The sequence below is a fragment of the Jaculus jaculus genome, chromosome X (genome assembly GCF_020740685.1).
Source record: "Jaculus jaculus isolate mJacJac1 chromosome X, mJacJac1.mat.Y.cur, whole genome shotgun sequence".
NCBI classification, from domain to species: Eukaryota; Metazoa; Chordata; class Mammalia; order Rodentia; family Dipodidae; genus Jaculus; species Jaculus jaculus.
The window spans coordinates 9,704,974-9,732,793 of record NC_059125.1 but is presented as its reverse complement, the minus strand read 5'-3'; the positions used below and the strand labels follow the sequence as shown (position 1 = coordinate 9,732,793).

The 27,820-nt window shown below is 40.6% G+C and overlaps 1 protein-coding gene and 1 pseudogene across 6 annotated transcripts in view; both read right to left on the bottom strand.

Annotated features, from left to right (window-relative positions):
• The window catches only part of Pir (pirin), a 110,020-nt gene that overhangs the window by 2,198 nt on the left and 80,002 nt on the right, over positions 1–27,820 (bottom strand). For 5 of the 6 annotated variants that reach the window (XM_045140687.1, XM_045140686.1, XM_045140685.1 and 2 more), the window contains 3 exons: positions 25,144–25,188; positions 15,151–15,233; positions 3,346–3,412 (listed from right to left, as the gene is read on the bottom strand). In XM_045140687.1, the coding sequence (XP_044996622.1) occupies positions 3,346–3,412; positions 15,151–15,233; positions 25,144–25,188 (195 nt within the window). The remainder of the gene's footprint in view (positions 1–3,345; positions 3,413–15,150; positions 15,234–25,143; positions 25,189–27,820) is intronic. The other variant, XM_045140688.1, reaches the window with a different exon arrangement.
• LOC105944987 lies at positions 8,582–9,985 on the bottom strand (annotated as a pseudogene).

The window sequence follows — 27,820 nt, the reverse complement described above, 5'->3', positions numbered from 1 at the left end:
AGAGCCAGGAAACATATAGTTTAGATTTTGTGGGTCAAACAGTGTCTTTCTCAACTGCCCAACTTTTCCAGTGAAGGACAACAGCACATGTTCCTAGAAAACTTCATTTGCAAAAATATGACCTGCACAGATTTGACCCATGGGCTATAGTTGGCTGATATTTGTCTAATTCCTGGATTTGAACTCAAGTTTTACTAAAAGGATGAAAGAAGTTCTCTCCCATTTTTCTAGGAGGAAATGTATCTATCTCTTCTCATTTCTTCAAATATTTTGGTGGTGAAGGGTTACTAGATTGTCCTCAGTACATTTCTTCCACATACCTGCAGAGGTTCCCAGCCTTCCTTTTATGGGTTCCCCCCTCCTGTATTAAGCCTTTCTCTGGGAGATGTTGATTTACATATAAATCTATTACTTACAGGGCATAACACATTCCAACTTCCTAGCCATTGTTAGCATGTCAGAACAGATTTGGGGACCACTATAATTTAAAACTTGAAAAAGGTACCATGTATTGTGGATGCTGAGACCTGTGGATAAGTTGAGGAAAAAAGAATGACATTGCCAAAATGAATATGATGGGAAAGCCTTGTCTCAGGTACGTTTCTATAAGGCAATTCTACAATACATATGTGGTCTTGATGCATTTTGACAATCTGAATAATTTAATAACTAATGAAGCATTCAAACATGGTGAGAAGTATATGAAGGTTCAAAAGTGAGTTACTGCCATTAACTTTGCTAAAAACATTTGTCACCTATGAAATGCATTAATTGGAAGCAAAATACAATTCAAACCCATGGGGAAAAAAATGACAAGAGGAAGGGAAAGTTTGGCAGAAGGTATTTAAATTTACTCATCAATTAATTGGTTAATTAATTAAAATATCCATCTATTATGTGTCTATTGAAAGACCTTTGTGATTAATTAAATGAAATACATTCCATTAAATTGTGCTTGGAGTTATAGACATAAAGATGAAAAACAAATCAATGCAGACTTTGCCCAACAAAGACCTCAAATTTATTACTCAGACATGTATGAAAAAGAGTCATTGGAAAACAGCATGATACTTGCACTCTAACAGTGTGTACAATCTATAAAATAAGTGCAAAAAGGAGATGAGGAGCAGGAAAGGATTCACAGAGGGAGTAATATTTGAACAATTATGTCAGCAAGAACAGCACTTTCAGGATTGGCATGGTAAGGGAATTGAGATTAGAGTCACAGCAAATTTAAGATGCTGGAAGAGCTGGTTGGTCACTTTGGGAATCTGGATGCTCTCTATGGGAAGAGGTTTGGAGATTAATATGTAGATAATCAGGAATACCTACAGAGTTAAGTAGGGAGTAACATCATGTGATTTGTAGTTTTTAAGGGAAACTGTCATCAGGGTAGAAAAGGTGTCTGGCCTGGAAGGTTGAGTCAATAGTGGAGCTGTAAGATAATTGATATATTGGACACAGGCTGTGGGTAAAACAAGGATTCGGCTAGTATAGCTAGCCAGCTTGCCCTTCAGATCTCCTGCCTCTGCTCTTGAATACTAGGTTTACAGGAGGACTTCCATACCCACTGACATTTATGTGGGTGCTGGGGATCTGAATTCCCATACCCATGCTTCTGCAACAAGCCCCCTTTCCATTGAGCCATGTCCTTGGCCCCAACAACAATTTTTAAAATTTTTTGTTTATTTTTATTTATTTATTTGAGAGTGACAGACAGAGAAAGAAGGAGGGAAGGAGGGAGGGAGGGAGGGAGAAAGAGAGAGAGAGGGAATGGGCACACCAGGGTCTCCAGCCAGTGCAAATGAACTCCAGATGCATGTACCACCTTGTGCATCTGGCTTACGTGGGTCCTGGGGAATCGAGCCTTGAACTGGGGTCCTTAGGCTTCACAGGCAAGCACTTAACTGCTAAGCCATCTCTCCAGTACCAACAACAAATTTTTATAAAGCAAGTCCAGCACTTGGACTTTGTTTCTTCTGCATGCACCTGCTTATCTTTCCACTTTCTGCCATGAGGTCCCTGATGGAACCATGTTCTTGGACTTTCCAGCTTCCAGTGCAGTCAGACAAAATAAACCTCTTTATGAATTACACAGTTTCATGTATTCTGTTATAGCCACAGAAGAAAGACAAAGACAGTATGAAAACCATTGTTGTTTTGGTAAAGAAGGAAGATATTCAAGTCTCCGGTAGAGAGCAAAATCTTTTCTCCAAGTTGAAATCCTCTATGAGACAATACAAAAACAATGTTGCTTCCATAGTTTTAATATTTATGTACTACATATGATAAGTGCTTAAGAAACACTTTTTGGCTGGAGAGATTGCTTAGCAGTTAAGGCACTTGCCTGTGAAGCTTAAAGACCAAGGTTCAATTCCCAAGAACCCACATAAGCCAGATGCATATGCTGGCACATGTGTCTGGAGTTCATTTGCAGTGGCAAGAGGTCTTAACATGCACATTCTCTCCCTCTCTCTCTCTCTCTCTCTCTCTCTCTCTCTCTCTCTCTCTCTCTTAAATAAATAAGTAAATGATTAAAAAACTAGATTATTGTAGAACCAAACAACATGTGTATATATCTCCTATAACAATAGAGAAATGAGACAGCATCTTGAGCTGGAGAGATGGCTTAGTTGGTAAAGTACTTGCCTTGCAAATCTGATTTTCATCTCTTCAGGCCATGTAAAAAATTCTGGGCATTGTGATACATACTTGTAATCCCTGTTCTTGGGATGTAGAGACAGGTGGATTCCTGAGGCTTAGTGGGCAGACAATCTAAGTGAATTGACAAGTTTCAGGCCAGTGAGACCCTGTCTCAAAAAAGGTAGACAGTGTCTGAAGGAATGACATCCAAGGTTGTCCTCTGGCCTCCACCTGTAGGCACACACACATCCTTACAAGTACATACATACTCATGTACCTGCACATACATGAACATGCACACATACACACAAAATAATAAAAATAAAAATTAAAAATATTAAAAAGAGGACTAGAGAGATGGCTTAGCAGTAAAGGAGCTTGTCTGCAAATCCAAAGAATTGATTCCCCAGAGCCCATATAAACCAGATGGACAAGGTGGCACATAGGTCTGGTGTTTGTTTGCAGTGGCTAGAGACCCTGGTACACCCATTATCTATATATATCTGCCTCTCTCTCTCTCTCTCTCAAATAAATAAATAACATATTTTAAGAATATATTTAAAAGAAAGAAAATCCTTAGATTTGTTAATGGAGACATAGAACAAAAGCACCTACCCATTCTTTCTACTAAGAGAACACATGTACTCAACAGTCAAAGAAAATGAAAGTCAGCCAGAGAAACTATCATCATTTTGGGCTTACCATGTTGTACAACTGGTTCCCTCAATGGCTCCCCAGCAATTAAAACAAAATGGCATCTTTCAGGATCCTAAAGTTAGCAAAATAATAATAATAATAATAATAGTTACCAAACAATAAACACTATTACTTTTGAATGTCACATTGGGAACAATTTATATTTGACATATGTTGTAGTTTGCATGTAAGAAATGCCCCCTCTGGGCTGGAGAGATGGGTGAGCAGTTAAGGCACTTGACTGTGAAGCCTAAGCACCCAGGTTCGACTCTCCAGATGGCACGTAAGCCAGATGCACAAAGTGATGCAAGGTCACACACAGGCATAAGGTGGGGTGCATTTGTCTGGTCTTCAATGGCAGTGGCTGGGCATCCTGGCATGCCAATTCTCTCCCTTCTCCCCCCTCATAAAATGGCCAGTTTTCTATGCTTGCCTCAAAAAAATGCCCCTTCCCATAGGCTCGTGTTTGAGCACCTGGGCTTCACCAGTGGTGGTACTGTTTGGGAAGGCTATGGAACCTTTAGGAGGTGAAACCTTGCTGGAGGAAGCCAGTCACTAGGGAAAGGCTTTGAGAATTTATAGCCCAGTCTTATTTCCTGTTCTTCCTCTGATTCCTAGTTAGCATGTGATGAGCTGGTTTGTCATGTCTTCTTTGCCATGAAACTTCCCCTTGAAAATGTAAGCCAAAAATAAACCTTCTGCTTCCTTAAGTTGCATCTGGTCAGGCATTTGTTCACAGCAATAAGAAAGTAACTCATACAACATACTCATTAAATTGATAATGTTCCTAATTACAGGTATAAATTCAAAAAAATATGTCCTGTACAATACTCAATATGGAAAAATTTATTCCTTAGGATGTTTAGTAGAAATTGAAATTCAAAAATAAATCCAGGCCACTAACTTAATAACATTTTTAAATTTAAAGTAAAATTGAAGTTAAGATCTTCTTTAACTAAAAATACCTTCATGACAAACTCTGTGACCCAATTGGCTTATTATAGGAATTATAATTTCTCACTAACAATACAATTTTTAAAGCAAAGGGTAATTATACCTTCCAAAATAAGACTTTGTTGTTTGTTAGTAACAGTATTAATTGTGCTTCAGAAATGTTGAATTAAGTGGAATCATGTATAAACAAAGCATATGAGAAATATGGATCTGTTCAAGTAAACTTCTTTCTAAACAGTCCTGTGTTATTGAAGTCTCTAAGGTTTTCTTCAGAAATAAAGATTTATTTTATTCCTAAAACCAGAAAAATCTATTAATTATAATGTCCAGGCATAGTGCAGATACAAACAAAGTTATACTTGCAGGTTATCTTTAGAGTTACTTTTAAATTCATGTAGCAACAATTTTAACAGTTAAAAGACAAACAAAAGTTAAAAAGAGGAGCTCACCAGGTATGGAGGCACACGCCTTTAATCCCAGCACTTGGGAGGCAGAGGTAGAAGGATCAACATGAGTTCGAGGCCACCCTGAGAATACAGAGCGAATTCCAGGTCACCTTGTACTACAGTGAGACCCTACCTCAAAAAAAAGAAAAAAAAAGAGGAGTTGGAGTGTAATTTAGTAGTAGAGCATGTACACACCATGCATGAAGCCCTGGCTTCAATCTCAAACACCACAACAAAGTTTTAATAAGGGTTGAAGATGTAACTCAGTGTAGAGTGCTTGCCCAGTATATGTGAGGCTCTGGATTCAATTGTAAGGGCTGTGAAGGTCAGAGGACAACCTTGCGGTGTTAGTTGAAACGGAGTCACTATTGTTGCTGCTGTGAATTGCTGACTAGCTAACCCTGGAGCTTTTAGACGTTCCCTACTCTGCCATCTATCCCTGTAGGTATGTTGGTATTACCGATGGATGTGCTAGTGGAGTTGGACTTTATTGGGTTGCAGGGATCTGGACTTTAGCCATCAGGTTTGTGCAGCAAGCACTTTTAACCACTGAGCCATCTCCCAGCAACTCCCCACCCAGCCCCATTCCTGCAGACCCCTCCTCCAGCTTCCCTTCTGTGGTCTCATTTCAGTGACCAAATGTGCTTAGCATTCTAGACTAACCCAGTTGGTGATCTCTCAGGTTTCTCAACTTCTACTTTTACCTTTTCAGTTCCACAGTTTCTCCCACCTGCACATCTCTTTGGAGAGCTGCCTGTGACTGATATGTTGAGAGAAATTTTAGACTAGCCAAGTGGGGAGGCCACACAAAACAGAACTGAGGCATCCCAAACAGTAGGTACAGCTAAGCCCAGACCTAGGGTTTCTAGACAGAGAAACCAGTGGGAGAACCAGTCACCACAATGCTCAGAAGCACTTTACTGGTGTTTTCGAACACTAAATTCTAAGGTGGTTTATTACTCATTAATGGATAACTGAGGATTATGTATTTTATCATGTTTTTGCTCATTTATATAATTTAGAATTAAATAATAATAAAGCCAATGGTTATGCACTTAAAGACATTCAAATTTTATAAAATTCCACTCAGTCTAATAATACAGCATTTTCTTGAATATGTAACATTAGCTTAAATAGTATCCAATATTTATATACTTTACTACTGCAAGAATCCTTACTTACAAACCATTACAATGTTACTAGTCTTGGAAGATTTCTCACTGGATTCAACACAAATCATTAATTTTAACATCTCATGTATTTCATAAATGCTACAAGGTGTTATAGGACTGAAATTTATATTTTTGCTTTTGGCTTCAAATTTCAAAACTTAGAATTGCAGGGTAAAATGATTTCTTTGAAAGTTGTCACTACTTCCTGCAATCCCAGGGCTGGCATCATTTAAAACATCCACTTAAATGAGGCTTTAATTACTTTTTCACATTTTAAAAATACCCATATTTAAGTATTCTCAGGTTTATATTTTTTTCTATTCAGCATCACTTTACCAGTTCATACTCCAACAAATGAGAACTCAGCTGAAATCAGATAGCAACCATAACAAAGCTTCTGCTAACTCAAGTTTTAAAAGCAGAGGTCATCAAGCTCATAGACTAAAATCATTTCTTCACTCTGAGCACAGACCCTCACCACCCTTGGCTTACTCAAGCTTTACACCAGACTCTTTCAGGCTTTGTGGTCCTCGTGGCTGTAAGCGATTCAGAGCTCACAGCAAAGAAAGCACTGTCTTGCAGTTCTGGATCTGTTTGCTTTTCCCAGGCATGCGCGAGCCTGTCTTGTACTGAGTTACTTTGTGGGGCTGATGCTTGCCCTGCTTCTCACGAAAATTTTATGGGGTTTCTGAAATATTCACCATGTTTCCAGGAGAGCCTCTGACAGGGAAAACTGGGGAAGGTTTTCATCTGAAATCAGTTTATGTCAGTGTGATGCTTAAATGACTAAAACTTCAATAATATTTCTTTAAACTCAATTATTACAAAGGATTTCTTCTCTAAGGGGTTTACAGTGGTGACATTCTAGAATCAAGAGACATCAGAAAGGAGATCACTGTAATACTGTTTAAAGGAGTTGTGTTTTGGTTTTGTTTAGTTGTCTTTGCCAGAGCCAAGGAAACACACTTGAGTTGGCAGGTCAGGAAGCAGAGGACAAAGGATTGGAGTAAGGGAGAAGAGACAAAAGACTGGCCTCTGTATCACATATGGGCTGACGGGTAAGAATGTAAGTTTCCTAAGCAAAACATAGGTTTTTTTTGTGTGTGTGTGTGTGGGGGGGGGGTAATCAACATGCCCTACAGTTGACACATTGTGCAATGAGAAAAGGTTAAAAATAAATCTTTACATTTTTATATTACTCAAAATGATGAACTTTCCAATTATTATTTGGACAGTATGATAAGAAGGCACATGCATTTTGTCTGAAATGAGAAATTATGAAACTCCTGGGAGTTAAAGTGCTTGGTTTCCCATAGTGGTAGAAATCGGAGGATTAGTCAAGCTTTCAATGAATTTTGCACATATTTACCCACTGGGTGGTCCCTCTCCTCTAATCTAAGCCAGATATTTTTGTGTCTTTTTCATTTGTCTTTCTTTAACTAGTCTTCTTTGGTAAAATCTAACATTTCTCTGGATATTCAGTAGAGTGTTGATGTAGGTTGAAAGTTTCAGCCAAAAGTTCTTCTTTGCAGTGTGAAGTAATGAAAACAGGCAAAAGCATATAGGATGAGCCATTTAAGACATGAGTCCAGGCGTGGCTCTAGGCCAATGCCTTTATGGAATCTGATGGAAAAGATGGTCTTCATTCAAAGGTAACAGAGGGCCACTTACTGTCTCATGGATAATTACTTCAACACAAATTCATGACCTTTGAGGATCCAGATCATCTCTGACTTTGCTATACCTTCTGAGTTCAGAGGTAGGTCCTTGGCAGCTTATTTTAAAACTTACTTTTGAAAATTGCTCTTGATATTAAGCATCATCAAGACATGTCCTGCATTGCACAGATACCAACAGTAAATGAACCAAGCATAGAAGGAAGTCCCATGAGCCTTTTAATGTATGGAGGACTTCCAAATTATGAGCTGCTAACTCAGTTTACTGGACTAATTATTAATATGAATCTTAAGATAATAGGGGGACTTTGAGAATGAAGCTAAGGGCATGGTTGTGCTATATAGCACTTATCACAGTGATGTACTACCAGGAAAAATGACCAAAAAGAAACAGAACCTCACCATGGCTTAGTTACATGCCATTGCTTTTACTAGACTACATTGTGTATACTTTGGCAGGGCGTGATGGAAAGACAAGACAATTGTTATCAGTTTTTTAAAAATAGTGGTTTCTTTATTCAGGAAATTTTACACATAACAAAGCATAAAAAGGTATCTATCTTTGACAGGGTATTGTGTTTTACTTATGTCTTTCAAGGGCTACTTTAATCAAATGTTATTATTTATTTAATTATTTAATTTTTATCTTTTTAAAAAAATATTTTATTTTTTGTTTATTTGAGAGCAAGAACGAGGCAGAGGAAGAGAGAGAAAAAGAATGGGAGTGCCAGAGCCTCCAGCCACTGCAAACAAACTCCAGACACATGCTCCACCTTGCGCATCTGGCTTGTGTGGGTCCTGGGGAATTAAACTGAGGTCCTTTGGCTTTGCAGGGAAGCGCCTTAACCACTAAGCCATTTCTCCAGCCCCCAAAATGGGGACCATTAAGTCATCAAGAGGTCAGATTTGGTGTTTTTCCTGATACTGGGAGTTGGAACCAGGCTCCTATTTGGTCACCCAGCTCTTTCTGGGGGCTCTAATAGGGATCTTTATTTTATATTTTTTTGGAGCCCAACAGGCATGGGGTCTCCAGCGAGAAGGCCTGTAGGATGGCGGTGAAAAAGAGGAAGAGCTCTGCTCGCACCAGGCCCTCCCCAAGGCAGACACGCTTTCCTAAGGAGAAGGGCGGGAACGCCTCGTGCTTCTTCATCTGCGTCCAGGAAGCGGTCTGGGTTGAACTCCTCTGGCCGCTGGAAGACCTCAGGGTCATGCAGGACAGAACCAAGGAGAGGGAAGACCTCAGTGCCCTAAGGCCGGGAGCACCCCCGGAAATAAGTAGTCCTTGTGAGAGCATGGAGCATCCCCATGGGCACCAGTGCCAGCAGCCACTGTGCCTCGTGCAGAACTGCGTCGGTGTAGGGTAGGCAGGCTCGGTCTCCCAGGCTCGGCGCCCAGCCAACCCCCAGCTCCCTTTCCAGCTCTTCCCGAACGCGCTTGTGGACTTGGGGAAATTTCAGAAGCAGCAGCTGGGCATAGCGGAGGGTGGCCCCGATCGTCATTGTCCCGGCAAACAGCAGGTAGGCCACCGTCATCAGCACATTCTTCTCAGCGAAATCCGTGCCAAGGTCGGGCTGCTCCTGTTCCATCTTCACGAGAAAGCGGTCCACTACATCACGTGCAGGGCCCGAGGTCTGGCGTTTCTCCTGGTGCTGCCACACCTGACGGGAGGCGAAGGCGGCCAGGGTCCCTAAGTGGCACTGGATCTGTGGGGGGGGGGCTGGCAGTAGTTTCAGGAGCTTGAAGAACATCTCGTAGGCCTGGCCTCATGGGGAGCTGATGCCCAGCAGGGTCCCGCCTGCTGCCCGGACCACAGTCCGGAACTCCTCATCCTCGTAGAAGAATCGGACGCCGAAGGTAAGGGAACAGATGACATGGAGGTAGCCTGGGCCAGCAACAGGGAGGGGTCGAATGGATGTCCTTTGGTCTCCCGGAATGCCTCCACCAGACACTGCACCTCCACTTGGATCAACTCCTCGCCTTCTCGCTTCCCCATGCCCAGGTCCCACAGAGCAAGCAGGGTGAATTTTCTCAACTGCTTCCACCGCTCTCCATTGGCGGAGAGAACCCCATGACCGTCGAAAGTCTGGTCCAGCATTGCCAACATTCCTCGCCCATTGAATTCCTCGGTCTGTTCGCCCAAGGCCTACCGCACAGCCTTGTACCCAACCAGGACCATCACGCTCTGCCAGGGACCCAGGTGCACGGTGAACACAGGCCCATACTTCTTGCTTAGCCACAAGAGCCTGGGTACAGCGCCCTGGGAATGCAGCTGCAGGAGGTTGCCCAGCAGAGGCAGTGGCCTGGGTCCCGGAGGCAGGTGGCCTCGGGCACGGGTCCTGGGCATCGCCAGCTTCAGCAGCAGCACGAGCAGCAGAGCCCAAGTGCCCATCGCCTCCATCTCCGCAGGTAGGCTTCTTCACCCATTTTTTTAATTTTTAATGAGCATGGTTGTTCTCAAATATGGGTTTTTAAGAATAATTTTTATTAGTAACTTTAGTATATGAACATACTATAAATTGGTTGTATTCCTATCAGGTAAATGCTCTTATGTTCCCACTGCCCACCCCAATTTCACTGAGAGCCCTCCTTAGTGGGGTTATCAGTGATCACTGTGGGGTCATGAATGAATAGTCATGAATGAACAGTCTAAGGGGGGGCACCAATGCCTCAGAATACACTTTCCCACCCCGTGGCTCTAACACTCTTTGCACCCTCTCTTCCACAAGGCCTGTTAGAAGTCTACTTTAGTGTTGAGTTCCTTCATTGATGAGTTTTGACTCTCCTCAGCATCTACTGCTAGCTCCCTAAAGAAGGTTCTCTGGCTAGCACTCATTAAATCTGCCACTTCCTCCATACTGTGTCCAGGACCCTGGTGGGTGTGATAAGAGATGACTCGTCAGGTGCTAGGCACTTAACTTTCTATTCTTTTTATTTTGATGAGTCATGGGTCTCCCCAGAATTCACCACCATTTATTAAAAGACGGTTCTCTAACCAAGAATGAGAGCTGCATTGATAAAAGGGTATAAACTATACATTTATAATATTTTTATACTTCTTTTTTTGAGGGAAGCCCAACAGATTGGCCTTTTTTATGAGAGCAAGAGCGAGAGCAAGAGAGAGAATTTGCATGCCAGAGCCTCCAGCCACTGTAATCTAATTCCAGATGTGTGTGCCACCTTGTGTGCATGTGCAACCTTGCATATGTCTCACGTTGTGCATCTGGCTTAAGTGGGACCTAGGGAATTAAACATGGGTCCTTATGCTTTGCAGGAAAGCACCTTAATTGCTAAGCCATCTTTCCAGCCTGTGGTCGTTTGATTCAGGTGTCCCCATAAACTTCCATGTTCTGTGTGCTAGGTTCCCCAGCTGATGGCAATTGGAAATTAAAGCCTCCTGGAAGTGGTGTATTGTTGGGGGCAGGCTTATGGGTGTTACAGCCAGTTTTCCCATGCCAGTATTTTGCATACTCTGCTGTTGCTATGGTCCACTTTATGCTGACCAGGGGGTGATGTTCACCCTCTGCTCATGTCACTGTTTTCCCCTGCCATCATGGAGCTTCCGCTTGAGCCTATAAGCCAAAATAAGACTCTTGGTTGAGTGATTTCTACCAGCAATGTGAACCTGACTGCAACACAACCCTAGAATGGTTTGGGATAGGCATAGTCTCTCCATTTAGCCAAATAACAATGAAAGCTTCCCTCTAGGGTCTATGATCTTCCAAGCTATAGACTTTTGACTTGGTTCTCAGTACCAGGCATGAATTCCCTCCCACTCTTTGGGACCTCATAGCCAATCAGAGAGAATTGGCTACTCCCATACTTACATGCCACTATTGCATGTGTGGGTACATCTAGCCTGGGTGGTTGATTTAGTAGCTTGCAGGATCCACTGCTTGTTCAGACTGCTGATGACTTTTCTCCCCCAGCAGCTCTTTAGCGCTATGACAGCTAGCCAGCTTGATTTCTTAAGGTCCTGTGACTACAGCCTGTGATATCTTCAGCAATAGAGTCTTACCATATAGTTCTGTTGGGTAGCCAAGTGCTTTGGCAATGGTCTGCATTATTTTGGGGAGGGCCTCATGGCCCTCCTTAACCAAAAGCTCACTGTGGAAGAGGGTTGATAATAACCTATCTCTAGCAATGGGATTTACAAGTCACAACTTACAGTTTTAATGTAAAGTTTTCTCCACCTCAATAGGTTACTTTTGTCTAATCTCCTCTCCTCTCTTCTTCTCTTCTCTTCTCTTCCCTGTCTCTCTCTTTTTCTTCACTGTGTGTGTCTTTAAGGAAAGTTATACATTTTAATTTTCTAATGAAGAAGTAGGTTTCTATAGTACTTATTCATACTATTTTTAGTATTGTATATCCTTCTTGCTCCCCTCCTCCATTTCCTTTGTCCCCCCCCCCAAAACTGTTCTACCCCTGTATTTTGTTCCTCCAGTTGCCTGTCTACTATCTACCCCCTGCTTCTCCTCCCTCCAAGTCTTATTCTGGCTTCCTTACCAGTACTACTGATGCTTAGTACAAGTACTACTGATGCTTGGTATAAGTTATAAAACAAATCTAACAATCCCAAGTTTTTTTGTTTGTTTTTTTTTTTTTTTTTTTTTTTTGGTTTTTCGAGGTAGGGTCTCACTCTGGCCCAGGCTGACCTAGAATTAACTATGTAGTCTCAGGGTGGCCTCGAACTCATGGCAATCCTCCTACCTCTGCCTCCTGAGTGCTGGGATTAAAGGCATGCACCACCATGCCTGGCTCAAGTATTTTTATTTATTAGATACAGAGAGGGGAGAGAATGTATGAACGGGTACACCAAGACCTCTAGCTTGAGGAAGGTCATATATGGAGCAAAGAAACCTGGTGAACAGAGAAGGGACAATTTTTTATGTCATCCTTTTCTTCCCTTCCTCTCCTACCCTAGAGCATGCTCACTCTAGATAAGAGTGCCCATCCAGCTGGTGAATGAAGGAGATGGGCATGATGACAGAGGACACAGGAATGACACGGAATGAACATGCTTGAAGAATAGACCTGGAAGAGTGTCAAGGGCTAAATCAATTTCTTCTTCCTGAGAACAATTTACTGTATCTTCTTTCCTGATGGACTCCTTGGGCTAAGGCAAGTTCCATGCTACAATAATCCTGGCTTAAAGCATAACATAGTGAGGGTCCTTTAGGACCTTTTTCTAGCTGTAGAAATTGTTATGTGCTCTTTGGACCCATAATTTGGATCCTCATAAGATCATGTGTATATGGTGTCTGTTAAATATGGTGTTTACATCAGTAAAGTTCCCAGCTACCATTATGGAGTACTTAACAATGTACTATATTAGGGACTGAGCAGCTGTTTATGGAAAGTACTTGAGAATTTTGAGCTTTGTGAGTTAACCAGTCTCTGTCACAACTCAACTCTACCTTCATGATGAGTAAGAATCCATAGACAATACAGAAATGAATGGGTGCAGCCAATAAAATTTTACTTGTGGAAACAGATTTGGACTTTGCCTACTAGACATCATTCACTGACCTCTGTACTGGATCTGAAGTAGATTCCTAACAAAGTAAATATTATTTTATCTTTGGTTTTTCAGTGTAAGGTCTTGTTCTAGCTCAGGCTGACCTGGTATTCACTATATAGTCTCAGGGTGGCCTCGAACTCATGGTGATCCTCCTACCTCTGCCTACTGAGTGCTGGGATTAAAGGCATGCACCACCATGCCTGGCCAAAGTAAATATTTTAACACCTTAAATCTGGCCTCAATTATTTCAATTTTGTAGACAAAGAAAATGAAGCTCAAAAAGAAGTAAAAACACATGCATAGTCTCATCACTTGCACGTGGCAAGGCCAAGAAACAAACCTTTGCAATCTTTATCTTGTAATGTAAGGGGGACTTTCAACTAACCTACAAATATGAGTAGTGTATGACTTCTTTAGATGCAAATTCCTAGGAAACTTTCTAAGGTTGTGATGCACAGGCTACGCTTGTACATGAACATTGACGAGCTGCACATAACAGAATGCCCTCTGCCAGGATGTTGCTTGCCAGTGACATGATAGTTCTCCTCCTCTTTCTCAGCTGTGCCCTGAACTTCTGCCTCCCCTATCACTTCTGGTACTACATTTGAGCTTCCAAATCTTTATTTGCTATGTATGACTGAGGTTGCCAAACTAAATGAGACAACATTGCAAACTGATCTCATATCAGTAGTTCTGGCCACTATCATTTTCATGCCTCTCTTTTGTACGTCAAAAATGGCAATTTCTCTAGATTTGACCAAAACTCAGATGGTGCAGACTCTGAGATACAGGTTTTTAATGGTGTTCACAAAAATCATGCCTTCTGTTTATTTTACTGTTTGTGAAGGTGCTGCAGATTATTAAGGCAGAGGAAGGTGAACTGCCAAAAAGTTCAGCTAAGGTAAGAAAATTACTAAAATCCACTGCATTCTATAATACAGGAGTCAGAAGTGGAGTGGGTCTGCCTCTCCACTACTCAGCTGCATGAAATTGTTTTCATCGCTACTTTCAAAATTTCATACTTCAGGAGCTGGCACACCATTGTCTCCTCTTTCCTCTTCACTAGAGTGGGGTCAAAGCAGTTAGGTTGGCTTAACTGACTCACAAGATGATGAATGAATAGCTCAAAGGGATGAAACACACATGAGAAAGATAACCTCCAGATACCTGTGATATTAGAAATTTTACTTACAAAGAAGGAATCAGTGAAAAAAGACTATGAAACACATGTACTTTTTCTGAATTCAAAGTTAGCTTTGTTTTGGAAGGCTTGATGTGTGCCTGCAAGATCAGTATTCATACTTCTACTAGGCTGGCATATTTTTACTTAAAAAAAGAAAATTTTACAAAAGACCAAGGTCTAGAGAGGAGGCTTTGCCTCCAGATTCAGGCTTGCAGTGGTAAGTAAAGGGGACTGTCACATGATTGCTCAGGGCCAGAAATTGATACATAAGAAACCTTAAGCTATTTTCAAAAATAGGCCAGGCATGGGGGAGCACGCCTTAAATCCCAGCGCTCGGGAGGCAGAGGTAGGAGGATAGGCGTGAGTTTGAGGCCACCCTGAGTCTACATAGTGAATTTCAGGTCAGCCTGAGCTAGAGTGAGACCCTACCGTGAGAAACCATAAGTAAATAAGTAAATAAATAAATAAATAAATAAATAACCAGAAGTTATTGAAAGCAGAGGTTAGAGAGAGGAGGGTCACCGGGGCTCCCTGGTTAGCCCACCAACAAACAGCGAGCTCTGGGTTCAGTGAAAGACACCGACTCAGGAAAATAAAGAGGAAAAGTGATAAAGGAGGGTAGTCAACATCTCCCTCAGGCTTCCACTTGCACATCTGTAAACACACATGCATACACTGTGTACACACACATGTGCATGTACACACACAAACACTACCAAAATTATTTAAAGGTGTTAAGAAACTGGTTGCATAATTTATTCCCCAAGGAAGCCAGAATATTTCTACTTCCAAAGATGTAAGCATTTTCCTGTAAAGTAGTAGAAAGTACAAGTTAAGAAAAGTAAAGGCTTTTAATACTTACCTTATTCTCTACCTGGACACTATCACCTTCCCCAAGCACTGCTGTATGATGGGGTTCTATTTTTTGTTGAGTGTCATCAGGCCCTAAAAAAAGACAACCCACTAACTTAATATTTAAATTTTTTTGTTTACTTTTATTTATTTATTTGACAGAAATAGAGAGAGAAAGAGGCAGAGAGAGAGAGAATGGTTGGACCAGGGCCTCCAGCCACTGCAAATGACTCCAGACGTGTGCGCCCCCTTGTGCATCTGGCTAACATGGGTCCTGGGGAACAAAGCCTCGAACCGGGGTCCTTAGGCTTCACAGGCAAGCGTTTAACTGCTAAGCCATCTCTCCAGCCCTAACTTAATATTTATTACAGTGTACATATCCTATGACCCACACATTTGGTCTACTCCTTATTATCATAACATTATTTTCAGTTTCAGAACAACCAGACTTATGAATCTCCACAAATCTGTTGGTTGATTACATTTGCTGTTATGAAAATCTAAGACTGAATGATTTTCTATGTAGACAAGGAAAGGGAGATGAATCCTGAATTGTGTTTCCATTTATATTTTAATGAATGTTCAAATAGAATGAATAAAAAAGCTCTTGGCATTACATGTTGATAAGAGCATTCCCTTGGGCACACTATAAACCTCATAAGAACTTAGGAAGACTGTCAAATACCATCATTCATTCATTCATTTCAATGAGTATTTATTTAATGAGTACTTATTGAGGGCCTCCAATTGCCTAGTACTAGGGGAAATTCCAAAGATGTGAAAAGTACATTCTATGCTTCCAAATAATTTAATATATACTTGGTACCAACTAAATATAAGCACATAAAATAGTTAGAGAAGATTCAACTTTCATCTTTTCTATACTAAGTTTCACAAATGCAACAGTACTAGTTATATGAATTCTTAAAAGTAATAATAAAGTTAATTGAGAAAACAATACCTTTATGGCTCATTCATGTTGAGGGACTTGAGGAATTTTTCACAGAGCTTGGAAGAGAGTGTTGTAGACAAGAGGAAAATTGATAGGGCAAAGAAAATGGGTGGGCATTTCTGGAGAAACTGAACATTTTACAACTGCTCTCAATTCTTCTGAAAGTATGGTGGGCTGGTAAGATGGCACTAAATCAAGTAAATCCTTAAAAGTCTTCAAAGTTATTCTTATCCATATGAGAGACAGGGAGGAAGAGAATATGAAAAAATCAGGTCTGTGTCTTGTAGAAATAATTTGGAAGCAGAGCATAAAATGAAATGTAGGGGCACAACTGGATATAGGGTGACAGGCTAGGAGTTCATTGTAATGGCATAAGTGAAACCAATTCTAGTCTTAACTGAGAGAGTGGAAACCAAAAGTCAAGGATGGGATAAAAGGGAGGGAAGAAAAAAGTAGAGTAAGAATGTAAAAGATATGGCAAGACTGGTAGAGAGGCATCTGGCATATTCTCCATAGGAGAGGAAGCATGTAGGAATTTGATAATCCTAGCAGCTTTTCCGCAAGATGAAGCTGGATAATGGAAAGAGCTTTCAATGTGGGCTAGATCATCCATAGAAGGATATACAGAAGGATGTGAGTTTTGGGCTGGTTCTTCCAATTGGACAAAAGAAAAGAAAACAGACGTGTGAATGAATAACAGAGAGAAAATTCCAAATCAGGTGAGCAGTCCATGAAGATGTTCTAAGAGGATGCAACTGCATGATATTAAAACGGACATTTATTTACTTGAAGTTGAATCTTAATAACCAATAAGGAAGTGTTTATTTAAACAAAATGATACCTTGAAACATTATATAAACAGAGCCACCATTTGAGAATTTCTGGCATATTAGAATTTGAAACTGACCAATTTGGAAGTACGTATGCCACAGTAACTGGCACATATCAAAAAGTGAATGGCACAGAAGAATTAACAAATTTTGTTTGAAAGGGAGTGGTATGCTATTAATGTTTAACAGCTGGCTTTCAGGGAAAATGATTTTTAATGTGTGCCAAATTCTGGGATATAAATACTTCCATGTAGGCCATAAGAGGCACAATTGGCTTTCGCAAGCTGGCAGGAGCTACCCAAATAATAACAAGGGTTTCTCCTATGTCAAAGATATATGTCAACAAATGTCATTACAGTAACTGATAGAAACATTATTGCAGTGAATGATAGAGAGCCAGGCATTGTGGCCCACGCCATTAATTCCAGCCCTCAGGAGTTAGAGGTAGGAGAATCACTGTGAGTTCAAGGCCAGCCTGATACTACATAGTGAATTCCAAGTCAGCCCTACCTCGAAATCCCCCTCCCTCAAAAACGAATGATGGAATTACATTGACTTTCCAGTTATGCAGGGATTTGGAAATAAAAGTCTTGGAGTTAAAGTAGAACCTCATTTAGGGCTAGAGAGATGGGTTAGTGGTTAAGGAATTTGCCTACAAAGCCAAAGGACCCTGATTCGATTCCCAAGGACCCATGTAAGCCACATGTACAAGGAGGTGCATGCATCTGGAGTTCGTTTACAGTAGCTGGGGTCCCTGGCATGCCCATTCTCTCTCTCTCTCTTTCTCTCTTTCTCTGCCTCTTTCTTTCTCTTAAATAAATAAATAAATATTTTTTCAAAAAGAAGAACCTCATTTATAGTTGGATAATATTTTAAACAATGATCTAGAACAGCATTTTATTAGGTGTGCTTTACTGAGAACCCCTGGGAACAATGAACCATGTCCTTTTTATCTTCAACTAATTTAAATGTAAGATCCATTACCAACTTGGCCCATTCCTGGCCTCTAATTTATGTTATGTATGATGTTTCCTGATACTGTTTTAATGGAATGAGCTGACAAATATTCTCCACACTCAAAAATAATGAATTGGTATTTCTTTGCCCCCCCTCCCCATCAGGGTAGCTTACTTGACTGCAGTGTTCATTGGCCTGTAAAGCAATCTCAATTTAGAAGAAAGGAGTTCAGCTTGCCCAAACTAATCTAATCCTATCTTTGTATGGCATGTGAATTCTGCCCATGCTCTCTGCTGATGTGTTAAGTCGCATGGTAGTGTTGGTATGGAAGGGACCATTAGAAATTTTCTGCCCTAAAATATACTTTCCTTATTGGCATGAGTCAAATTTCCAGACTAATGAGTTTCAGTCTGCCTCTAGCTTCTGTATTAGTACATGAAATCTTTAAAACAGTCACAGAAAGCAGATTGATTCCATCTTCATTTCCAGGTCATTTCTATGATATTTCACCCATCTGGTTATCTTCTGAACTAAGATAAGTCTCAAAGAAAATATATTCTATTGTTTCTGACTACTTTCAATTAAAAAAAAAAAGAGCCAAATCAGATAATAAATAGTTTCCATTGAGAATCTTTGCCAAGAATGTTGACTGTAATAGTACAGTTAAGGAAAATTTAACCAAAAATGTAATTGCATTTCTTTTTTTGCCTAAACAATCATAAAAGGGCAAAATGCTTTAAAACCTGTTTTAAAGTTAGTGCTACATCTCCAGTATGTGATTAATTGCTCTACATTCCTTCTGTATGTGGCCTCTTTCCTTTTTCTTCCCTTTATAAAAACTCGTATCCTACTTCAAATTCTAAGTGTGCATTTGTTTCTGAGTTTTGATAAATAGACTTAAGAGAGGGCTGCTAGCTAGCTAGAAACATTGTGCTTCCTTTCCAGCATACTCACAAAGCATGACCTAAATCCTTTTAGATCACTAGTTTCCTCTAATTTCTATTCTCCTCTCTTCTAGTAATTGAAAGGCATTGTCTTTAGCAATTCTCTTCTACAAAGCATTTGACTTAGTTGTGGAAATATTATTTTCTTGCCACATTTGCAAATTATCTAAGTTACATAACTGCAATTATTAGTGCAACTAGGTCACACAAATAGAGGATAAACACAATTGCCTTTGAATGTTCTTCAGCTCAGCCAAGAGTGGACCATGTGGGTAATTGGTGTTACACAGGTGCTGGTCTTCTGGGGCTTTACTGCTCTCAAGGTATTCACACGGGAATGAATAGAACTGGTAAATCCAGTTAGCTGGCTCAGTGAAAAGTCAATTAAAATGGATTCTGGTGTATATGTGTTTGTTTCTTGTCTTTATTGTAAAATACTCTGATACGTGTGTGTGACTGTGTGTGTACACACACACACACACACACACACACACACACATACACACACTTAAACTGACATTGTGTTTGACATTATGAAAAAGACAATTGCTATCCTGGTGTGGTGGTGCACACCTTTAATCCCAGCACTCAGGAGGCAGAGGAAGGAGGATTTTTGTGAGTTCAAGGCCACCCTGAGACTACATCGTGAACTCCAGGTCAACCTAGAGTGAGATACTACCTCGAAAAACCAAAAAAATAAATAAATAAATAAATAAAATAAAAATAAAAAAAGACAATTGCTTGCAATCTGTGGTTGGCAGGTGTGATTCTATTTTTTTTTTTTTTCGAGGTAGGGTCTCACTATGGCTCAGGCTGACCTGGAATTCACTATGTAGTCTCAGGGTGGTCTCGAACTCATGGTGATCCTCCTACCTCTGCCTCCCGAGTGCTGGGATTAAAGGCGTGCACCACCACGCCCGGCATTCTATTTTTATAAGGAAGATAAAATTGAGGCAGTAAAGTTGGGAAGAATTTTCTGGTTTATCTATATAAATTTTGTAATTCAGTCCATACTTAGTAGCTATTTCTATTTTGTCATTTCTTTTCTCCAGAGAGTTGGTGTTGCCCTTTTGTTTTTCTCATTTACACCCTTATGAAGGGATGGGCAGGAGTAACAGAAAGACAAAATCCAAATGAGGTCACTTGGCTACTTGCTTTTTGGCTGAAGCAGGGTCCTAGGAGGCCAGTTTGGGGAGCTGGTTTCTGTCCAGTTTTCTTTGGGCAGATGTAACTTCACTTAGAAGCTATAGGCCACAGTTCCATCTCCTGCCAGATGTTTTGCTCTGTGGCTCATGGTTTTGTGGCGGAGGACTAAACTAGTAAGTAGAAATGACTCAGCAAAATCCTGCTGAGAGAGTAGGTTGCTGTTAGCCTGAGAATTTCTGAGCTTTCAACTTATTAACTTCTGGGACTAAAGGTCTGTCAGGAAAGAAGACTGTTCCTACTGATTAAAATGGGCTTTGAAGGTTACTTAGTAATCTTTCTCCCCTTCATCCTCTCCCCATTATCATTTAAAACAAAATCATTTATGAGCTCTGGCAGAGCCAAGAGACTAAGAAAGGACTTCACTTAAAAAAAAAATGTTTAAAGAGAATTAAAAGCAGCATTTCATGATACATGAAAAAAATACATGAAGTTCATAAGAATTTTCATTGGAACATACAGCCCATATGTTTATATTGCCTATGGCTGCTTTCATAGTTGCAACTGAGAGTTTATGGCCCCAAGAGATGACTATACTTGCTACTTGCTCTGTTAATGCTCTGTTAGTGATAGTTTGCTTTTCCTTTTCTTGTTTCTTATTTTATGTATTTCTGGAATCCTTGCCACCTTAAAAATTCACATGCATCTTTATTATTTTCCATTTGTGTAGATTACTTCATTGATCTTAAAATCATAAATGAAGGGTGCTGCCTCCATAATTTTTTTTCTTCTCTTTGTATATGGGACTATGCAATTCTTGGGATTATTCCAGTAGTATTTGTTGTGGCTACTTTCTCATTGCTGGCACAAAGCACCTTACCAAAAAGTAGATTATGAGAGGAAAATATTTTTTGCCTTACAGTCTTAAGAGGAAGCTTTATGATGGCAGGGAAAAGATGGCATGAGCAGTGGCTGGCCATCACCTCTACCACAGCAGGTGTAAATAGCAGCAAGAGAGTGAGCCAGGGCTGGAGAGATGGCTTAGCGGTTAAGCGCTTGCCTGTGAAGCCTAAAGACCCCGGTTCGAGGCTCTGTTCCCCAGGTCCCACGTTAGCCAGATGCACAAGGGGGCGCACGCATCTGGAGTTCGTTTGCAGAGGCTGGAAGCCCTGGCGCGCCCATTCTCTCTCTCCCTCTATCTGTCTTTCTCTCTGTGTCTGTCGCTCTCAAATAAAAAAAAAAAAAGAGAGAGTGAGCCAAACTCACACTGGTAAGCTAGGGGCTAATAAACCTCAAGGTATACCCCCAGCAACTTATCTACTTCAGCAAGTCTCCACCTCCCAAATTGCTATCAGCTGGGAACCAAACATTCAAAACACATGTGTTTATAGTGGACAACTATTTCAAACTATCACATTTTGCCCCTGGCTCCCATAAACTGATTAACTGATAACTATGATGTAAAATACAATGCATTTAATCCAACTTTAAAAGTCCCATACTTTTTTCAAACCCAATACTGTTAAAACATCCCAATAGTTAAAAATCTCCTAACTGTTACCCTGTAAAAGCAAAAAGCACATAATGGCACAGAATAAACATTCACATTGTGAAAGAGAAAGACAGAACCAATACAATTTCTAAAGCAAGCATCAAATCCTAAAGCTCTAAGTCCAACATCTTTAACCAACCAGTGATGAAGTTTCTGGAGTTACAAGTCTACCCATCTAGCTTGGCTGCTCACAGCCCAGGGAACAATCCATCTGGAAACTCTCCTTGGCAGCCATCCCATAGTTTTGGAATATCCTAGGGTCGCCACTACAACCCATGGTTCATCCTCCTGGCTTCCTCAGGCCTGCACATAAGCATTCCAAGAAGCCTGCTTCAAATGACCCAGTGACCATTTCCAAAAAAGCAAACTACATTGTAAATCCAATGCCCTCTCTTTCCTGCATTTGCTATGCTCCCATAGTACCAGGTAGGCTACTAAATCTGTTAATCCAGAGGGAATAATGCTAACTTTGAAGAGCAAGACGTTTTTTCAGCATTCTGGTCCCTTATTTTTAAAATGGTAAGCATTCTTCTGCTATTTCAATAATGCAGAACAGCTGGACCAATGTCAATGGTACTAGCCTCTCAAATAATTTCAGAGGGCAGCAGTTTCAGCCCAAAGCTTTTGTTTCGATGCCATATGCATCTGCTCACACCAGTCCATTTCTATGCAGTGCAACCATGGACAAATTCTTAGTCCTTAAATTCTTAACAGGACATGGGAAGAATGCTGTAAAACTCTCACACAAACTGTTTCCAGTGCAATCTGGACAAAATTTTTTCTTCCCCACAAAGACAATCCTCATAGTCCATATTTCTTTCTGCATGTAAGTGTTTCATTTCTGACCAGAACTGTTCAAGTAACCTTAGAACACTGCAAGGCATATCTTAGGCCAAGGTTTCAAATCCATCCACATTTCTCCCACAAATCAGTTCTAAAAGGCCAAAAGCCACACAGTCAAGTTTCTAACAGTAATACCCCAACCTTTTGGTACCAATTTTATGTTGTGGCTACTTTCTCATTGCTGGCACAAAGCACCCAACCAAAAGCAGCTTATGAGGGGAAAGTATTTTTGTCTTTCAGTCTCGAGGGGAAGCTCCAAGGTGGCAGGGAAAGGATGGCATGAGCAAAGAGTGGAAATCAACACTGTCACAGCAGGTGGCATCAACATCAAGAGAGTGAGTCAAACTAACACTGGCAAACTAGGGTTAATAAACCTCAAGGTCCATCCCCAGCAACAAACTTCCTCCAGCAAGGCTCAACCTGTCAAAATGTCATCAGCTGGGAACCAAGCATTCAAAACACATGTGCTTATATTGACACCTAAGTTAAACTACCACAGCATTAAAACAAATGATGCTTCATGACTTCTAGGTGGTTAATATAGCTACTGTCTGTACATAAGAACTTACAGTGCTACTAGTAGATTTTTAAAATATATCCTCTTGAATGTGAAAAAAAATGAATTTTGCTTTCAATTTTTGTTTTGTTTTGTTTTTCGAGGTAGGTTCTTACCCTGGCCCAGGCTGACCTGGAATTAACTATGTAGTCTCAGGGTGGCCTCGAACTCATGGCATCCTCCTGCCTCTGCCTCCCGTGTTCTGGGATTAAAGGCGTGCGCCACCACGCCCAGCTTTGCTTTCAATTTTTAACTGAAATGATATACAGTGAAAGAAGTAGCAAAACCTTTGGTGCCATATTAGCAATAAATTCAAAGTAGTGTTATTTATAGTTGAAAAGTTAAGTAATTGAGCACACTTTTTGGAAACTGTAAAGAGTGGCTTAAGAAGGGAGGGAGGAAGAGAAACAAAATATTTTTAGCCTGGAGAGATTAGTCAGTGTTTAAGGCACTTGCCTACAAAGCCTAACAACCAGGGTTAGATTCCCCAGTACCCACATAAAGCCAGATGCACAAAGCGGTACATGTGTCTGGAGTTTGTTTGCAATGACTGGAGGCACTGGAGCTCCTAGTCTCTCCCTTTCTGTCTGTCTCTCTTCTCTCTATCTCTTTCTACTTGAAAATAAATAAATAATTTAAAAAATTGTTTGAAGCCGGGCATGATGGCTCACGCCTTTAATCCCAGAACACGGGAGGCAGACGTAGGAGGATCGCCGTGAGTTCGAGGCCACCCTGAGACTCCATAGTGAATTCCAGGTCAGCCTGGGCTAGAGTGAGACCCTGCCTCGAAAAACCAAAAAAAAAAAAATTGTTTGAAGAACATACAATGGAACCTAATTCTTTGTATGCTAACAAAAAATAAATAAATAGATGTGGGTGTGGCATCTAACCCTACACAGATGTTACTAGCAAGCCAGCTCTCTGAATGTTAAGAGTGTATTGCTTAAAGAGGAAGTTCTCTTCTGGCATCCCTGCATAAGTATGGTGGAGAGCACTCGACCCCAGAGCATCTTAGAAATGAGGATTCCCGGCTTACACCTTGGGATGCCCCACCCCCCTTTCACACCACTTCTCATCATGGATGGAGATGAAGAGAGGGGAGCTGGGAGACTAGTTCTCTTGTGACAGATTCTCTCAGATGCACCACTAGAGATGCTTATTCTGGTGTAAGGAGGTGATGCAGGAGGTGATCGGGTAATTGGAGTTCAGATGTCAGGGCAATTAGTGAGGAATGGAAGGCAAAGAAAGGTGTGTGATCAAACACATGTCCATTGTGGGAGGCTTGAGCATAGTACCAATGAGAGATCCTACGAAAAGGTACTGGCATAGGCCTCTGAGATATCCTACCTAAGAGATCAGGTAGTTTCCACAATATTAACTCTCTAGCACATTCTGGCTAGGATAGAGTGGCCTTCCCACTTCCTAAGTTTCAAAAACAGTGTCATATATACTGGCAGCTGTAAGTTGGTAATTGTGCAATGAGGAAGCCTTCATAGTACCTGGTACAGCCCAGCTATTTTCTACCAGCCTTACAGAGAGCCTTTTCCTACTTCAAGAAGGTTGAGAAAGGTTGCCATACACATGGGTGCTCTGCTTGCCTTCCTCTCCTGCACTCTGTCCATTGGCTCTTCTGCAACTGGCTTAGCAAATCTTGAAAGCACAAGACAGTTTGGTCTGCACATTGTCTTAGAACAAAAAGGATAGGTGGGACATGAAGATTTGGACTAAGGAGCCAAGACTTTTGTCCAAAGTTCACCAATATAAAATCTGGGCATAAACAACTACTTTAGATGTCCCATTCCTCATCTATAAAATGAAAGTTGATTTGCTCTCAAACATCCCTTTCACAACAAGCAATACATGTACAACTCTTAGAATAGGAGAAAACAAATTTTGAGATATGAGAGACTGCTAATTTACCTACTTCTACTTTCCAGGAGGTAGAGTCCCACTCCAACTGGATATCATTGGAACACTATCCTTTTATGGGTTTGGAAATTGCTAATCTGTTAATGAGGTTTAACACAACTAATCATACCTGGACCTCTTATTCATATTCTTCTCCCTCACTGAATGTTCTGGAAGCTATGAGGCACCCTGCTCTGGGCTGGTGTGAAGAGAAAGGAGGCATAATATTCAATAATATAAAATCATTTCAGCAGTTTATCTTTTCAGTAGTCCAAATAAAACTACAGCTAAACCCCAAATCTCAAGCCTTTAACTTACCAATATATACATCCCCAGATATGGTGTAAATGAAGCTTGTCCACCCTGGAAAGCGAAAAACAACATTAAAATGCTAGTGTGCACAATAAGGAACAAATATATATATACATAAATATATACATATTTATTACATGTGCAATTTACATATCTTTTGATACAAATATATATAACAAATACAAAGGAAATTTGAGGATTAAATCTCTCTTTTAAAATGTTTTTATTTACTTATGTTTTTTTTTATTTTTTTAATTATTTATTTATTTATTTGAGAGCGACAGACACAGAGAGAAAGACAGATAGAGGGAGAGAGAGAATGGGCACGCCAGGGCTTCCAGCCTCTGCAAACAAACTCCAGACGCGTGCGCCCCCTTGTGCATCTGGCTAACGTGGGACCTGGGGAACTGAGCCTTGAACCAGGGTCCTTAGGCTTCACAGGCAAGCGCTTAACCACTAAGCCATCTCTCCAGCCCTTATGTATTTATTTTTAAGCAAAGAGAGATAGAGAGAAGAGAGTCAGACAGAGAGAATGGAGATGCCAGGGACTCTAGCTACTGCAAACAATCTCTAGATGCATGCACCACTTCGTACATCAGGCTTTACATGGATACTAGGGAATTAAACCCAGGTTATTAGGCTTTGCAAGCAAGTGCCTTAAACTCTGAGGACTCCAGCCCCCCCCTCCATATATATATATCCTGGTTTTGTGGTTTGTTTAAAATGCACACTTATGGGCTAGAAAGATTGTTCAGTGGTTAAGGTACTTGCCTGCAAAACCTAATAACCCAGGTTCAATTCCCCAGTATCCACATAAAGCCAAATGCACAAAATTGTGCTTGTAAATACACACACGCATGCACGCGTGTGCATACACACACACACACACACATTTAAAAACAGATTTAAAATCCGCACTTACACCTTCCAGGTCCAGGGAACATTGTATAAGAGAAGATGGAAAACATATAAGAGGGCTGCAGAGATGGCTAAGCAACTAAAGGCTTGCTTACAAAGCCTGCAGTCCTGGGTTCATTTCCCTAATACCCATGTAAAGCCAGATGCACAAAGTAGTGCATGTGTCTGAAGGAGTCTTTTGTGCTTATTCTCTCTTTTCCTCTCTTTCTTTCTCTAGTAAATAAATAATAAAAAGCATAAAATATATATTAGAGTCAGATGATTTGGAGGAGTTTTGTGGAATTCTGTTTCTGGACAAGACATTGCCTTTGCATTCATGAGCTCACAGTGGCTGTGGATATCTACTCAAAATTGGGCCCATCAACATTACATCATGGATGATAGAAGAGGAGATAAGGCTCTCACCCCTCCCTAAGGAATTATTGACATTTAATGGTTGCTGGGAAAGTGGGAGACTTTTTTTTTTTTTTTTTTTAGTGTTGTAGCCACGGGCAAGTTGCATGTGCTCTGGTAAATAAACTGCCACCCATGTTCATGCAAGCAACCCTGATTAAAACTCAGTGAGTCACACATGCACACACACACACACACACACACACATATCAAAATAAAAGAGGGACTATTTTGGGATTCAGTGGAATGGGAAGAGAGAAAAGAAAAGGTAATGGGGGTGATTATGACCAAAATATATTATATGCATGTATAAAAACTGTCAGCAAATAGAATTAAAAAGAAAAAATATATATGCTGACATATTCTTTCTGACACACACATATACTAAAGCACACACAAACATAATTCTGAATATAGATGTTTAAGGGTCACCAAAATTAGACACTGTACAATTCAATTGGCCATATATCTACTTCCCAAAAGTTGGATTAACAAATGTTTATTTTTTCAAGGTAGGGTCTCACTCTAGTCCAGACTGACCAGGAATTCACTATGTAGTCTCAGGGTGGCCTCGATCTCACAGCAGTCCTCCTACCTCTGACTCCTGAGTGCTGGGATTAAAGGCGTGTGCCACCACGCCCGGTAACAAATGGTCTTTATGATTCTGTCATCATATGGTTAGGTATAACACTTCAGTCTATCATTATCTTCAGTTATTTAAACTTTTAGGCAGTCTGAAGTGTGAATAATGCTACAAATGTATTCTTTGGGTTGTAGCTGAATTCAGGTTTCCAGCTAATGCATTCCTTTTATCTGTCCAAAAATAGAGCATGCATCAATTCCAGGGATGCAAGGATCCAAAAATCTTTGGGGATTAATGGGTTTCACATGGCCTGTGATCTTCTTGGAATTATCTGCACAAGTTTTCAGGAAAATGTGTGCATAGCATTCATCAAATTTTTGCTATAACTCATGGAGCCAAGAGCTCAAAACCAGAAAAAAGCCTATTATTTGCATAAACACCTGACTTTCATGAATATTTATGATTTAATTTGTGCCCATGGCTCAAAAGAGATGCTTTTTTGGAAAGTATTTATTTATTTATTGGAAAGGAGAAAGAGAGAACATAACAGGTCTTTTTGCTACTACAAATGATTCTAGATATATTTGCCACTTTGTGCATCTGGCTTTACATGGATACTGGGGAATTGGACCCTGGCTAGCATGTTGAACCACTGAGCAATTTCCCAGCCCATGAAATGGTTTGTTTTCAATGAGAGATATGAATCTACAAGTGGTAAACTCAAATGAGAATGAGGATATTACTCCATATGCTTCCAAGGGAAATCCTTCATGGAAAGGGCATGAAGGC